Here is a 17,385-nt window from a genome sequence, read left to right on the forward strand (position 1 = left end):
GCCTCCTTAAAGAGCCCATTAAACGGTGATCTTGCTTCCTTGATTTTATGTATTTCCTGTTATGAAAGGATGTCGGGGCGGGAAGAGCCGTCATTAAAAATGTAAAACAAGAGGATATCGGTTTTTGGGGGAGAGAACCTGCTGGTGCAGCACGAGGTCACAGAGTCAGATCCACTCTTTTTGCAGCAGGTGAGAGAAACGCCAAGTCATTTCACGGTGAGTTTAAAGTCTGACAGATCCAGGAACCTCTCTGCTGTATCGGAGGCTTTTCCTCTCCACGGCAGAGAAAGTGCTGCGGGTTTTGGTGTCAGTGTGATACTGCTTCCTGTTTCAGGGTGCGGCGGCCTCGCAGGGTGTGTACCTGTGTGTGTGTGTGTGTGTGTGTGTGTGTGCAGATTTGTCTAACATGTTGCAAGACGCCGGGCTATGACAGGAATGAACAGAATTTCATCGAAGGCCGGGAAGAGGCTGCCATGATTCTCAGGAAGACACACACACACTGCCATGTACAGTACAGAAACACACACACACACACACACACACACACACACACACACACACACACAGATTGAAGTAGATGTGATCAGACAATGCAGATATATTCATCCTGTATCTTGCCTGAAGCCAGAGTAAGCTGGTGAGTGTTTCCATTGAAGAGGAATGGAAAACGAGAGGAGAACAGAAAAGAAAAGGGAGATTTGTGTTCATGAGCGTTTGAGCTTCTTGACATAAAACCCTAAGCTTGCATATTTATTTTTTTTTTCCCTCTGACTCATGAAACCATCTGGTCAACCAAAGCATTACAGGACCAATCAGCATGAATATATAGCGATGAAATGTTTTTGATTTCCTTTTTTTTTTTTTTTTTGTCTTCTTTGTGACTAATTTGGACTAATCTCCTGTGAAATCGCTGCTCCTTGTCTCCCTTTCAGACGACTTAAGAAAACTTCCAGATGTGACTTTGAGCAACAATAACTCAGGAAATGACGAATAAATCTTGCAACATACGGCGTGAAATAACTGTAAATGACGCTCTTCTCCCGTCTTCTCTTTTTATGACACCAGTCTTAAGCTTGAATGAGAGCTTAAACTTCACTCTGCAGACGTTACTTTTGTTATTTCAGGCCTCTTCCATCGACCCGACGCTCATGTCTGCATTTGGATGTGTGCGTTTGAACACCTTAACTTTCTAAAAATCAGCTCTGGGTCTCGTTTATGAGGAACGACAGATGAAAAGTGAGGAAATGTCAGATTTAAAAGGCGTCGGTGGACTTACGTCTGTTTCCGTCTGCAGTAGAGGACGCCGGCGATGATGGCTCCGAGGCCCACCAGAACGCCGATGACGATTCCAGCGATGGCTCCGCCTGATAGTTCGTCCAGCGCTCCCTCCTCTGCACCACAACAACAACAACAACAACAACAACAACATGATTTACTGTAATCCTTACTCGTGTTAAAGCAACCAAAGTTATTTTCACACATCTCCTTCATTCAATCGATCCATCCATTTCGTTTCTGCGTGCCGACTACAGGCTGCATCTGTCCGCCCCAAACCGGTACGGATTACAGGTGGATAGATACGGTGTGTGTCCTTCGGCAGATAAATAGTCCCCAGTGAGACTCTTTGCCCATGAGGGCTGTGGATTATGACTGGTATCTGTGTCAGTGGCTATGTTTACATGTACAAACCATTCTGCTTTTTGCCCTTACTCTGTAAAAAGACAATATTCCCACTAAGCTGTTTACATGGCTAATGAAATTAATATTTCACTAATATTCCCGTTTACATGCAGCCATGCAGACTCCAGCTTGTTCGACCGTGTGAACACAGCCTCCCTCATTCATATGTTCAACCACCACATTGAAAACGGCGGCGTTGCCATATTTACGCACATCCACAACCAGCTGATGCCTAAGTCTTCCATAATGTTGAAAAGTAGGTGTGTTCCTCTTTCCAACCAGAAATCTGTGTTTTTCTTTTTGGGAATGCATCTCTACCACAGCCTTGCAAACTGCTGGCTCGTTGGGTTATTTAAATGTCTAGATGGTAACCCTAGATTTGTGAAACTCTCGTATTCTCTGCCTTAACCCTAACCTTAAACCTAACCCACTCATGAGAGCTCAAACATCGATTTGTGAGGGTTTTGCAAGTCTAGGGTTACCGTCTCCACAGGACCTGCACAGAGCTGACAGTAAACAGGCAGCCAAGTGTCACAAACTGCTGTAAAAACCCCCATTGAGATGCACAGTCAGAGTTCATCTGAATAAATGACCAGATAAATGCTTCCAAAACCCAAATAATATCTGGCATATCCTACATGTCTTAACTGGAAAATGGAATTGGAAATTGGAAAATTTGGGAAAGGACCCATATCATATCAAATTAGGAATACTGTCATATTCACAACAACGGTGGAAAATTAGTGTGCATGTAAACGTACTGATTGTTTTTGGAAAGAGCTGTTGAGTTTTTTTTCCACATGTAAATTTTTGAGTTCCTCGGTTGAAAACTCAGCCAGCTCCAATGTAACAGGGTGAAGGGAGACAGAGTGGAAACCCCACCAAATCACACAGAAACTATCACTATCTGGATGGATAAACTGAAGAATTAATTAATGGAAAAATATCTTTAAAGGAAAATGTGCAACAACTTGACTGAGGAAACGATTCCTGAGGTGAAAATAAAACTACAGGCTTTTATCAAGATTTAAAGTTATTTTAAGTCTTATGCTCACAAAACGGAAACATTTGAGATGGCATTAGATTGCATTATGAATAGTAAAGAGAACAGCAAAATGGGCTGACAAACAGCAGCTGGCGTGACGGCTGCTAAATCCCAAACCAGTCGAGTTACTTCGACGCGACAAACAAAGGAGTTTGATTTCATCTGTGCGACTCTGCCCTTCGCAGAAATGACTTGTGGTTGATGCAGGAACTTAACCTCATTTAACTGCTGGAAGCCGCTCTGGGAAAAAAGCCTCAGCGACACGCGAACGCCACTCCAAGATGACATGTGAAAATGGGAGCCAGATTAACCCAAAGAAAAAATGGCTCAGATTAACACAGGAAAGCGAAATCTGACTCTTATTGTACATTTTAATTCATGAAAAATCATATACTGGGTCAAAGGTGATTACAGATTTGAGTGCGTTTGTGGCGATGGCAGGTGAAAGAATGAGGTTTGTGAATGAAAGTTTTGGGGAAATAAGCCCTACACACACACACACACACACACACACACACACACACACACACACACACACACACACACACAGCAGTTGTAAGCTCCCTAACCGCACATTGCCACAGAGGTGTTGCCCCATCGGCAGCAGCAGAGGACTGCAGTTGTGCAGCGGCTTCAAGGTGTGACTCTGCGTAACCGTAATTAAAGTTAATAAAACTGTGCGTGGAATCCACACTAAAGTATTATTTAAGCACAAAACAGAAAAAAAAAATCCAAAAAATATTCAATTTATAAAACCGCACGTGCACGAGCCTCGGCGTCCACCCCGTGAACGCCCACGATCAGCCGGGTTTGGTCAGGGCTTAAAAACGAGTTCAGTGAGAGGCAACATGTCACAGCAGGAAGGATGGAGGATTACTCCAATGACAGTAATCAAGGACCTTTTTTGTGCAATTTGTTCTCCTTTTTTCTTTTTTTTTAGATCCGACAGGAACCCACTGAGCTACATTTACAAATTGCACCGCTGAATGCAGATTGTGTCCGTCATTCATACAAGCATCAGAGACTGGACCGAGACCAACTGACAGGCTGTTTGTGGAGCCGACAGGACTTTTTTAAATAACTCAGTAGGGAAGTATATTTCGCAGTTTTTGAAAATTTACAGAAAACTGTCGCCTTTTCTAAACAAGTAACTTATTTTTTTCACTTCTTCTTATGTAAAATGCCTGCAAACACAGACTGATTCTGCTTGACTCCCACAGAGTTCAAGTCTTTATGTCTAAATTAACCTGAAATGTTACACACAGGAACCGAACCTGTGGACGTACAGAAGTGAAAATGGGATCTAACGTCTGGGGAGGTCGGAAAAAGGGGATTCTGGACTTGGCTCTGACCTTTGACTGACAGGCTGTGGGTGGCCGTGGCGGTCTTGCCGGTGATGGCGTTGCGGGTCTCGCAGGTGTACGTCCCCGACATCTTGTAGGTGGCGTGCTCGATGGTGAGCTCGGACGACGAGCCTGGGATCGCGGTGCCGTTCAGCTTCCAGACGTAGGTGGGGGCGGGCATGGAGTCGACGCTGCATTTGAGCGATATTTGGTCCTTCACCTCCAGCTCATCAGCACCCGTCAGCGTTGCTTTTTCAGGACCGTCTGGACAAACACAGAAAATGATCAATAAACAATATTATATAATACATTTATATTCACAAATGTATTTTTTGCTTAATTTTCACTCACTACTTTATTTCATACATCGCTGTTCCTCTCTCTCATGCCATTACTGCTTACACTGGCCAGGTGTCTGGTTTAGGTTGTTGTGGTTGTGTCTACTCTTGTACAATAAATGTGCTGTACACATACATGCACACACATACTAATATGTGCATGCTTAAATGGAGAATTCATTATAGCTACTACAGGGATGTAATTCCTCTTACCATCACTGCTATTTGACACTGAGGAACTGTATTTGCAGTCCGGCATTTAGGTAAAATTGATATATATATATATATCTATATATCTATATATCTATATATCTATATCTATATCTCTATATCTATCTCTATATCTATCTATATCTATATATCTATATATCTATGTATATATATATATATATATAGAGAGAGAGAGAGAGAGAGAGAGAGGGAGATAGATATAGAGATATATATAGATATAGAGATAGATATAGAGATATATATATATATATTTTTTTTTTTTTATTGAATTTTATTGATAGGGCTCAAATGTCCTGTTTGTATGAATTTAAGGTCAATTTTATGCACTTTTGGATGTACAGTAGTGTCAAAAGGAGTATAAAGAGCTTGATGATATTAAAACACTCTTTGATCCTGCTGGTCCCATCAGAGGGTTTGTCATTACACTTGCACACTGCTTTGTTTAAACTGACAGCACATTTTTTTTTAATTCTAGCAGAGATCCTGAGGTTTCCAAAGATCCCAAACATGAGCTGCTGAACTCCAGGGAAATGTGTCTAAAATGACGCACAAGACATGCAGGTCTTTTCTATCTGATGTGATTCTGCAGCCATAAAACAACGGCATCTCGGCTTCACTCGACCACCGCCGCCTCGCGATCACCTGCCGAAGCCTACAGCCAATCAAATCCAGCTCGTGCACTCACAGTTGACCACCATCTTGTAGGAGGCGGAGTCGGTGTTGACGGCGTTGCCGAGCTCACACTTGTACTCCCCGCTGTCCTCCTTCTCCACCGTCTTGATCATCACGGAGCTCTTGTCCTCGGAGATCACCACCCGGTTGCTGGGAGACAGGGGCTTGCCGTCCTTCAGCCAGACCCGGCTCGTCACCGTGCCCGCCGTTGCCTGGCAACTGAGGTTGGCCGTGTGGTTGCCGGCGATGAGGTCCGCGGTGGGACCAGTGATCTCCACGCCCGAGACGGCCTCTGTAAACATCACGCAGGAGGGGGGAAAATTGTTTATTTTAATCATATTGGACTTTTTTTTTTACATTGTTATTCATAAACTTGGACAATAAAAATGCTAACAGAATCCAAAAAGAGAAGAAAGAACGAGAGATTTTTTAAAAAAAAAAATGCTGATGAGAGAGAGGGAGGATCATAAAGTGAAGGAGAGAGAGAGAGAGGGCAGAGATAAATGGAAAATGTGATGAGAGAGTGAGGGAGGAATGTAAAGAGACAGAGAGAGAGAGAGAGAGAGAGAGAGAGAGAGAGGTGAAACTTGTTTGAAGAGGCAGAGAGCAAACAGATGGTCCGACACAGGTTTAATGAACAGTCAGCACGGCGATGTCTGACATCAGCAGCGGTAAATGGCAGAAAAAAGCACAATATTTAATCAGGAACTCCATTCTTAGAGGTTAGAAAAGAAAAAGAGAAACACCCACTGCTCCAAACTGGCCTTTTTAATTCAGCAAATTAGAGCTAAAGGAAAGAAAAGTAAAAAAAAAAAAAAAATGCAAAATGACTTGTGCAGTGTTTCCTGGTTGCAGTGAGCATGAGATTTCAGCCTCAGTATGTGCAACCTTCACATTCTTTAATAATCACATGGACAAAAAAACAGAGGATAAGTGCAAGTCGGTGCAGGTGAGGGCTGACAAAACAGCTCACTGAAAGGGCGAGGAAAAAAAAAAAAAAAAAAAAACAACATGAGGAAGACAACAGAAGCTGTGTGTTCCTGCGAGCGCTGTCACAAAACCCAGAGGCAAACCCTAACCCGGCGAGAAACCACTTTCCACTCGGAGGCGGCGCAGCGGCGTCTGGCTCGCGGGTTCATAAGGGGGAAGACGAGCAGCCGGGCCGGTTATTTGGTTTTCCAGGCAGTCAGCATGAGTCAGTGAGTGTGTTTACACGCTCAGAGCGGAGCTGGGATTCTGTCGTTTACTGTCTTTTTTACCGCGGACTTGAAGGAACAGTCCAACTTTTGGGCGAGATCCCCTTTTTCCCACTTTCCCAGACTGAGACCAGATGTTTGGCACCATTTCCACTTCTGTGCGTCCAGTGGTTCAGTTCCTATGGGGAGCATTTCCTGTTAGCTTAGCATAAAGACTTGAAATCTATAGGAGTCATTAGCCTAGTAGTGTCCTAGTAGTGTCCAGTGGAAAAAAACAATATATATCATGTGGATTTGAAAATCAATCTGCTGCACATGATCCACTGTGTAAATCAGACGGCTTCAGAGTTGCTGTAAGGTTTATTTTTTCCAATTTGACAGAGCGAGGCTAACGACTCCTATAGACTTCAAGTCTTTATGCTAAGCTAACACAAAATGCTACCCATTAACCACTGGACGTACAGAGGTGAGAATGGTGTCCAACATCTGGTCTCGGTCTGGGGAAGTTGGAAAAAGGGCATTTTCCCCACAACATTAGTATATTCCTTTAAAATTGATATCGTGAAATGTAATTTGCAGTTTAAATAAAAGATATAAAACACATATCAAGTCAGATTTCTAAAAAATAAATTTGAAAAGATTACAGGATATCATCAAAATCGGCTTCAGTTTACAGCTTCGATAATCCAAATTGCCGGGGGACGATTACAGCGAGGACTGTTTAGACTCAGCCGACAAACGAGAGGAATGAGGGCAAAATTGAACGGTTCAGTCTACGTGGTTCTCATTCCACATTCTTTGACGTGGAAGTTATTTCAGCCACGGGTTCCCTCCGCTCAAAAACAGCTTTGTCGCAAACAAAGGCTGCAAATGTGGTTCAGCGTTAACGGTAATCTCCAAAACCAACACGCTTTTTGATTTTATTTTATTTTATTTATTTTTCCGGCTAGTATCGGGCTAAAAGGAAGTACAGGAGTTGGCTGGTTCAATTAGCGAGCCCTAATTTCATTGCATTATTATACCATATATGATTGTGCAATGACAATAAAGATCTATCTATCTATCTAGCCTAATTTCATTGCATTATTATACCATATATGATTGTGCAATGACAATAAAGATCTATCTATCTATCTAGCCAGCTGTCAAAAACTGAAAATTCATGACTTCAGCGTTGTAAAGGTTTGACAAAAGTGTGAATTTGATGTAATGACGTCTCTTTATACCAACAGCTTCTGCGTTTTCAGTCGGCTACAGCTGGGAAACATAACAATATATCGATATCATGATATGAGATTTTGAATATCATAATATCTTATGGCAGTTACAGTAAAGTAAAGTGATTTTATGAGCTTTCCTGACTCTTATTAATTGCCTTCACCAACTTAGTTATCACATGAGCATTTATCAAAATGCCTATTTGGCAAAAGTCTCATCATGTAAGTATTTATCGAAAAATCTGATTATGTAAATATTTTGTAAAAGCAGCAATAGCCATTCTCACAATATCAATATGGAGGTATTTGGTCGAAAACAGTGTGATATTTGATTTTGTCCATATGGCCCAGCCGTGCAGTTATAGGTTACAGCGATGATGTTAACGGTAATTTACATCAAACTCTCTTCGGTCTACGCTGACGACAAACATTATTTTCACGTGATTCATTTATACCTGAGTAGATATTGCTGTATATACATGTGTGTGTGTGTGGGTGTGGGTGTGTGTGTGTAAAATCCCATCTCGGCCTCACACTCCCCTCCCCCCCTCGCTTTCTGTTTATTTCTCCCCTATCGTACAGAGAGAGAAAAAAGTTTCCTGGGACTTGAGGGCAAATTGAAAGACCATCCTCCAGCCCAGCAGGTTTTGGATTCACACGAAATGGCAGCCTTGAAAACAACAAAACACCCACCCACCCACCCACACACACACACACACACACACACACACACACCCCAGCCCCAAAATTCCCCGGCAGTAATAGCACACGTTTTGCAGAGCTGTTTTTGCCGCCTTGCGCAATGTTTAAACACCAAGAGGACAGGAATGCACAAAAACTGTAATAAACACGTTCGCTGTGGGTCAGCATAGGGTTTATGATCAGTTACATCTGTGTGTGTGTGTGTGTGTGTGTGTGTGTGTGTGTGTCATGAGGGAATATGACTAGCGTGTGTGTCCATTCGGCGGTCTCACACCTGTAGGGCATGTCGACGAGGAACCTGATCTCAGTATGATTTTTTTTTTTTTTTGTGCCTGTGAATTATGGGTTTCAGGCCAATTGTGAACCATTGTTACATAACTGGATTATTTTAGATTATTAGTTGAGCTAGTAAAATGAAAAAAAAAAAAAAAAAAAAACGAGTTTCATTCGAGTTTAATTAATAATAGGCTCAATCAATAAAATATTTCTGATTCTGATATTAAGATAGAATTAAAATATGTAGTTTTAGATAATAATAACATGATTTCAAATGTGATACAGACCTATACTTAGAGAATATGCTTGAAAATTTTGAATGAATTTTTTTTAAAACCACGCAGAAGAAGCAGCTCAACAGAAAAAACTGAAACCACTGACTTCCTGAAACGTTACGACCGCAGTGTTAAAATAAATGTACTCACGATGCACTGACTGCCCCTCCATTTCTTATTTGTATTGTTATGTTATATTCATCAAAACGTGGGTTATCCTTCATCCGCTGGGCGATAGCTGCTGGTTTTCTGTTGCAGTTTTCTCAGTAACATGAAAGCCCCATGTAGCAGTTTGTGTTGAACTGAGGGTTTACGTATAAATTACAAAGACAGAACCTCAAACCAAACCATGGCCTTAAAACTGAAGTACACACTGAGCTGTGAAAGTGGCACATGGTTACACCCCCGACTGAGGTCACGATAAAAAAACTCGGCCCGGCTGCTCACCCTGCACGGAGAAGCTGATGACGTTGGAGGAGACGGTGCGCAGCGTCTTGCTGTTGTGGGCCTGGCAGGAGTAGTTCCCGCCCTGGTCTTGTTTGAGGTCGGTCATCGTGAGCTGCGGCTTGGTGTGCTCCGTAATCGCCCCGTTGTGGTACCACATGAAGGTGGCGGCCGGGCTGGACACGGCCGAGCAGGACAGGGTGATGTTGGAGCCGCTCCTGAGCACCTGAGCCACGCGAACGGCCTCAACGTTTTCTGGACCGTCTGTGGATCAGCAGCACAGGGAGATTCAGCGTGGGATCACCACCAAATAAACCATATAAATCATCACTGACGTCATTCATCAGCCTTCAAGACTCATCTGACAGAAATACTGCTTTACTTGTATGATAATAATAATAATAATACATTTTATTTAAAGGCGCCTTTCAGGACACTCAAGGTCACCGTACAAAAGGACAATAAAAACAATCAATAAAACATAATAATCAATGAAAAACAAAGTGCAATACATAAAACAACAGTAGGGTGCAACAGTAATGTCATTCCAGTCCCAAGATTAAAGTGCATAGGCTTGTCTGAAGAGGTGAGTTTTAAGGCGGGATTTAAAGGTAGTGACAGAGTCTGAGTGTTGTAAGGTCTGTGGTTGTTGTTGATTTTGTTCATGCATTAGAGGGTTCAGTAATGTTTGTTAGTCAGTTCATTTAAAGGCACAATGAGATAAAAATAGATTCAATCGAAAAATGAAAATGAATCAATACAATGGTAATGACATTTTAAACTACAGTAAGAGCAAAAGCAGTTGCAGTGAAATAAAACAAGATTAGAAATAAGGCTTTTAAATAATCTTTATGGTGGCAGAGAGTCCAGTTTTAGGGCCTTTTGCAAATTTTTGCATCATAATTTCCATGACAATTTACCGCCAGAAATGAGGCTGCCAGCTCTAAATGCTGTTTCAGACGCTTTTCCACCCAGGCAAGAGTCAAAATCTGGGAAAAACAGCAAATACTTTTAATTTACTTTTAAAATACTTTTAATAATTTTCTAGCATGATGCAGTGCACAATTCAATTCATTTGCATGTGTTTTGAATTCACATGTTGGATTTCACATGTGGCCGTGTGTTTTTGACAGAAAGCCCGTCTCTAATCCTGACTCTAACCTTAACCTCTTTCCCTGAGAGAACCTGAAATCTCTCGGAGGCAAACTTCACCCCGAGCCGAGCCGCGCCCAGCCGCTTCCGTCAAGCTGGGTGGCACTGAGATAAAAATCTAATCACTCCTGCGTTTTCATGCCAGCTGGCCTCCAACCAGCCTCAACTGCACATTTTACATTTTTGTAAATTCCACAATGATTGCTGATAAAATACCCACTGAGATTGGAGGGAGAAAAAATGAAAATATGGGCAGGACGACCACTCAGAGGCAGCAAATATAAAAAAATATGTGAAACAGTCGCATTACTGATACATGAAATGAGCAGCTGCAAACAAAAATGTAAAATATAAAAGTTACCAAAACTTCTTAAACATACCGATTTGGTCTATATCTAAACAGGGCTGATCGATACTGTCATGTATTGTATGCTGCTGAGCAACTGTAATGTACAACTGTAAATACCGACAGCAAATCTCACAAAATGAGATACAGAAAGTGAGTAATATTATTTGAAACTCCATTTAGCACACTTTATTTTACCACACAACTCAATGCAGTGAGCGTCAATTTTTTTTTATTTTTTTTTTTTATGATGGTATTAATGATGTGATATTAGCCCTAACTCAAATTTTTCAAGACTGAGAAACCCTCACATTATGACTCTGTATACTGAGTCTCTCCATCAAATCACTTAATTTCAAAGTAAATACAGACTGCAGGTTACACTTCCCTGAAATTTCGGCAACTGCAATCAAATAAAAATGATTTTTCCGGCTTGTTGGCTTATTTCCTCTGTTATAATATTCACCTATTTAACAATAAAACCCCAAAACATGCACAATGTGTTTTATTTTCTTGTATTTTATATCAAAATGCCATATATTTTTGTGATTACCTCATGCTTTACCGGTCCAACATCATTGATTTTTTTTTTTGTTTTGTTTTGGTATAATCCCGCCCCTCTGCTCCTCCCATCCAATAAACCTGTCTGTCTCAGCCTAACTGTCCTCTCACTGGTTTTAAATGTTTGAATGATGCGTCCTGACTCAACATCCTGTTGCAACCAGTTCTTCAGACTTACAGGAGCGAAATGTGGTGCAAAAGCTGTTCCACTGTGACTTTGAGCACATTCTCCTGTTCCTCTCATTGTACACGACACGACTGGATATAAGCAACCGTGTGTGTGTCAAATGTAAATGTTGCGTAATGTGGCGCAAAGAGAGCAAAAAAAAAAAAGCTTATCTCATCCTGACTTTATACAGTCTGAGGGATTCGAGCTCTCCAGTGTGAACCGGAGAGTTCAAGTTGATGATTAATAACAACAAAACTGTGTGAGGTGAAGCCGAGGTGAGCTGGCGGTTTCGCTACCTGTTGGGTTAGTCATACAAAGGAGTGGAGCCGCAGGCCGCTGTGTACACACCGCCGCGCAGGCAGGAGCGGAGAAACTGGGAGGGAGCGGCTCGCCGAGCACAAAGCCTGCAGTCGAACCTGCAGTCGCTGCCATGATCCACATGACAAACCAAAAAAAAAAAAGCTCTCCAGGAATGAAAACTGTTTGTACATCCGGGCTTTTTTTTTTTTTTTTTTTTTTTAAGGAACATAAACGGCCGTGCAACTTGAACTAAGAAAAACGTTGCTACTGCAGTTACATGGAGGCTTGACAAAAAATAAAATAAAAAATGCATTTGTCGCTCGTTCAGTTTGAGCTCCGTTTGTTCTCCAGCAGGTGTGGAGCTCATAAAGTGACGTGCGACTTCAACAATGCAACTCTTAGTGGTTCGACTGGCTGCTACTGAATGAACAAGTGACTGCCTAACCATCCACATGATGGATTAATTAAAAATGTTCCTCAGCAGACAATAACTCAAAGCAGGTTAGGTTACAGGTAGATGGACAGTAAGATAGAAAGCAGGGGTGGGTTTGGCAAAATGTTGGCGAGGGAAAATCTGCAGGATCCATTGACCTCTGACCTCCAGATGTGTGAATGAAAATGGGTTCTCTGGGCAGCCACGGCTCTCCCCTTTGCAGACACGCCCACCTCCTGCTAATCCCATGCAGTTTGGGCCCCAAAGCCTGCAGTCCACATGTGTTCTTGTGGCCTGTTGTAAAATGGTGTGTGTGTGCAGACTGGGGCCTAAACAGTCTTGGAGCTGCATCAGTTGGCTTTGACTGGAAAGCTGAGACTCTTGTGGATTCAATGAGCCACATTTGATTCCTGTGTGATGATGTTGGCCCCCATAGCAGCCATTTCACTGCAGGCAGAGACTTTTGTCCAACTGGACGTCGCTGGAGAAAATGACCTCTAGTGACCTCTAGGAGAATCACAGCCTGATCAAACTTTACACAAACAAACTAGAAGAGGATTCAAAAAACAAAACATACGAGAGTCATTCCAGTAACATATTGTTTAACAGGTGCAAGCTGGACTTGGACTTTCTATTGATGGAGAGTGAGCGTCTGTAGGTGGCGCTCTTTGACTGTTGCTGCTCATGCTAACAAGTCGCAGATTTTCACTTTAGATCGTGTACGGCAGTCGAGGTGCAGTACTCACAGTAGACAGTGAGGTTGAAGGGGGCGCTCTTCTCGGTCTCCAGTTTGTTGGCGGCGGTGCAGTAGATGGGACCGTCCAGCTCTGACCTCAACACATTGGCGATGGTCAGAGTGCTCAAATTGTCCTCCTGCAGTTTAGTTGAACGAATATATGACACGAATAATGAACAAATGAATTCAGAAAACGAATGAGCGAAGAGATGAATTACAGAATAACTGAATGAATGAATGAATGAGTGAAGCGTTTAAAAAAAAGAACCAATGAATGAAAACAGACATTGATTGATTGATTGAACAACAACCCACTCTAATCACATTAAATCCAGTCCAGTCCAATCTATGGCTCCAAATATTATTATTATTATCATTTTCATCCTCAATAAATTAATCAATTATTTTTTCCAATTAACTTAAGAGAGAAAAGGAAGACAACGTTAATGATCTTAATGAGGCAGAAATCAGACAGACTGACATTTTCTTTTCTGAATTTTGGACATTTTTTGGTCTTCATAAATGACTATCACTTTAAACTATAAACTATTAAACTATAACAACTTATCAAAATTAAACATATATACTATAATTGTCTGTTGACCAATTAAATGACAAATTGACCGAGTATTTCAGCAGTAATCCAATCCAGTTTAAGTAAAAACCCACCGAGGCCAGGGTTATCCGCTTGCCGTCGCCCGTGATGGGCGTGGTGTCGTTGGTCCAGGTGAACTTGAGGAAGGAGCCCTTGGCCGAGCAGGTCAGCTTAACGGTGCTGTTGTGCTCCACCGCCTCAGGCATGTCAGACGCAATCACCACATCGGACACCGGCTCTGCAGAGGGTGAAGAGGAGGCCATTAGCATCGTACGTCAAGCGGCTTTTTTACAGTCCAGAGCAATCGCAATAACACCCCAGCGTCAGATCCTCTGCAGTGTTATAACTCTGGGAGATGCACTGTGCACTGTCAGTGTCACTATAGGGGATTAGATATCATCTGGGATTTTGGTTGTTGTTATATTGTGAAATAATTTAAATGTGACTTTTTCCTGGTCTTAAAGGCTGGATAATGGCAAAAGCGACACAATTTTCTAATCTTATTGCCTTATTGCCTGTGGATTAGTAAAACGAACAGATTTTGCCTTTACCTGCTCACCAGTTCCACCTTGAGTGATCATTACTAAGTTTCAAAAACGTATTGCCTCTTTTAATATTATCACATTATCAATATCGAGGTATTCAGTCTAAATATTATGATATGATGATTATGATAATATCAATATGGCCCAGCCTTAAATCATCAGTCTGGGATGTTCAATCAATTCCAGCAATATTTTGTGATGAAGTGTTGTAAATTATTGTTGTTGCTCTATCCACTTTCCGTCAACCTGACTTCTACTTGAATTAGTAATTTCCCAGAAGTCGTCGCCGACTCAAAACCCAGCCTGTCTTGTTGCCGCGCTGCAAAACGGCGGCTCTAGAAAGAAGCCCTTGCTCTTTGGCATTTATCGTCGATTGTTTTAAACGGCCGAAACATCCTGTTATCGAACTCCACATTCAAATATACAGAGAAACAAGATATGTCGTGGGTTGCTATACATGCAATATGCAAAATAGTTTTAGGGTGGAGTTCTCCTTTAAGATTAAAGTCTTAATGAAATGTGATGTTAAATGCCCTTTAAATTTTATTGATCAAATCCTGCAGCAGCAATCGAGGCGGTGTACAGTGAACGGAGGCATGACTAAACGCACACATTTGTATGATCTTCTGGCCTGAGGCTGGTTTCTCTTCACCGGCTCGTAACTGCCGTCTCAGTCCAACATTTGAATGAGATGAATGGAGCCAGCGGAGAAATTACAGGCGACCAGACCTGCTGGACGAGTTCCCATAATCCCTCAGCTCCATCTCTCAATGTAGGTGTTGTTTATTTGAAGATGAAGCAACGTCAGGTGTGTGGGAACAATGCAGGAGTGGAAACCAGCAGAGCGAGAAGCAAAGAAGCAGAGGAGGACAGTGAGCTTATTTGCTTTGTGGTGTAAAAAGTGTCAAACTGAGGCCAGGAGCGAGAGAGAGAGAGAGAGAGGAGGGCGAGATGAATGGGTGAGAGAGTGAATGAAAGAACAAACGGTCGCTTCAGAGGCGGATGGAGGAATGAGGAGAGACGCTGAGGTGCAGTGAGCGCCACAAATAAATAAAAGCGACAAAGACAGTTTTAGGCTCAGAGTAACTGCCTCAGGTGAGGTATTCCCGGGCGCCGCCTCTATGGAAATGAATCTAACAGCATGCATGAGACTCGGGGGAGTTTTTCCGGAAAAAGACTCTCAGACGACCTTCACCACATAAATGAAGGTTAAAGAAGACATCACACGATATCAGCATCTGACCACATCTTATCTGAGGCGGTGACATCACGCAGAGCTAACCAGCAGTCGGTCTGTGGTTTATCTAATCTGAGGTCGGATGTGCTGCGGCGGTTAAAGGATCTTGGTGGTGATGCGGTGCGGCGTGCAACGAGCCGGCTCTCAACACTGAGATCCAGGAAGCATCCGAGTTTTCAAATCGCATCAATGGCGTCACTGTCTGTCTATGTAAATATATCTACATGACGCAGTGCTGTGAACCAACAAAGGCTAATATTACTGGTCTTGGTGACTTAGATCTACATGATGTCCAAAAAAAAAAAAAAAAAAATGCAATGCTCTTCCTTTGTGTTTTTTATGTTAAAGGAGCAGTTCACCCCAAATACTTAAAAAGAAAAAAAATGACTTGAAGTGCAATCCATCCAGATAATGTCTGTGTGATTTGGTGATTTGGTGACGTTTCCCCCAACTAGTGCAAATTAAAGGCAAATAAATACACTTGTCTGGTGTTCTTCTACATGAAATATTTCCCAATGAAAGGCTTTGCTTCTGCGGGCCGTAGATTATTATGTAGGGTGTCTGTGTCATTGTTTTTTTTTTTTTTTTTTTTTTTAATTTCTACATTGTTGATGGTTTCAACGCCACAAAACAATGAATTGAGGTTGAAGGAAACAGCTTGGAAACCTCAACAAATCACACAGAAGCTGTCTGGATGGATATTATTACACAAGGACTACATGGGAAAATATCTCTTGTTTTCTCTTTTGGGTGAACTGAACCTTTAAGACTGTGAAAAGGGTTTGGAAGCCCATTGACAGTCACGCTTGAGTCTGTGGACGCGTCTCAGTGAAAAACACGATGCTGCATTCCCCAAACTGACTGCTCATCAACACCAATAGCTCATCTGGCTTGCAGGTTCATATTTCCTCTCCCTTTCAGGCTGTTTTTTTTTTTTGTTTTGTTTTGTTTTCTACCGGTGCACACACCGCCTCGAGCCGGTAGAAGTGTTCCAACAACGAACAAAAATAAATACAACCTTTCTACCACTGACTTGTATCCACCGTTTGATGTCCGAGGAAGGTGAAAAAGTATTAAAAAGTATCAAAACTTAAAATGAAAAGCAGTTAAACACCATGAAGAGACACTGGAGCTGCCACAACAGGCTGCCACTCGCACGCCAACAGGGAATCATGTGATTATCATGGCATTCCTCCTCTGGCAGCAGCAGTACATGCTTCATTTGGATGATGTTTTCTTTAAAATAACATTGCACTTCATATTGCCTACATCTTATTAATGTCCCAAAAAAATCAAGACTCAAGGCATGCAACCGGGCGTGCATTTTTTAATTAAAAGTGTGAGACGTGTCACTTACTTCACTGAGTTGAGTGCAGGTGTGTATGTGCGTGTGTGTGAGTTTAACCCTTGGATATACCCATGTACACCAGCTTTTCGGCATTATTTTGGCACCAGTGGTGTCTGGCACTGCTTGCCAACAGTAATATTTACTGTACTGCAGGCTCATGTGAAGCTGAAATGAAGTTTTATGTTTTTGTAAAGCTGCCCTAAGGTCGCACAAAAACTAACAGCACTGTAAGAGCTGCAGAAAAACCTGGCACTCTTTTAAGCCAGTGACATCACCACATTGCATAGAGCACTAGCTGACTCCTGCAGCTTTTGCACACACACATACACACACACACAGCACTAGCACTGTACAAGCAGCCTACAGCAGAAGAGCCACACCCTAAAGAGCATTACGCAAGAGTTCAAGTTTTGAATTTTGCCCATCTAAAACTGATTTCTATAACTTTAGCATACTAGTGAACTATCAATTGTAGGTAAAGGTGACTTTCTGCCTTCCCCCCAGCTCCTAAACTTCAGCAGTTCTGCTTTAATCCAGTTAGACA

The 17,385-nt window shown here is 42.1% G+C and overlaps 1 protein-coding gene across 1 annotated transcript in view; it reads right to left on the minus strand.

Moving 5' to 3' along the window:
• The window catches only part of LOC115368295 (carcinoembryonic antigen-related cell adhesion molecule 5), a 35,727-nt gene that overhangs the window by 16,853 nt on the left and 1,489 nt on the right, over positions 1-17,385 (minus strand). The window contains exons 3-8 of the mRNA XM_030064355.1: positions 13,786-13,949; positions 13,127-13,253; positions 9,423-9,683; positions 5,323-5,601; positions 4,078-4,332; positions 1,277-1,391 (exon numbers count right to left, since the gene is read on the minus strand). Of these exons, the coding sequence (XP_029920215.1) occupies positions 1,277-1,391; positions 4,078-4,332; positions 5,323-5,601; positions 9,423-9,683; positions 13,127-13,253; positions 13,786-13,949 (1,201 nt within the window). The remainder of the gene's footprint in view (positions 1-1,276; positions 1,392-4,077; positions 4,333-5,322; positions 5,602-9,422; positions 9,684-13,126; positions 13,254-13,785; positions 13,950-17,385) is intronic.

This window comes from Myripristis murdjan, chromosome 11, assembly GCF_902150065.1.
Source record: "Myripristis murdjan chromosome 11, fMyrMur1.1, whole genome shotgun sequence".
NCBI classification, from domain to species: Eukaryota; Metazoa; Chordata; class Actinopteri; order Holocentriformes; family Holocentridae; genus Myripristis; species Myripristis murdjan.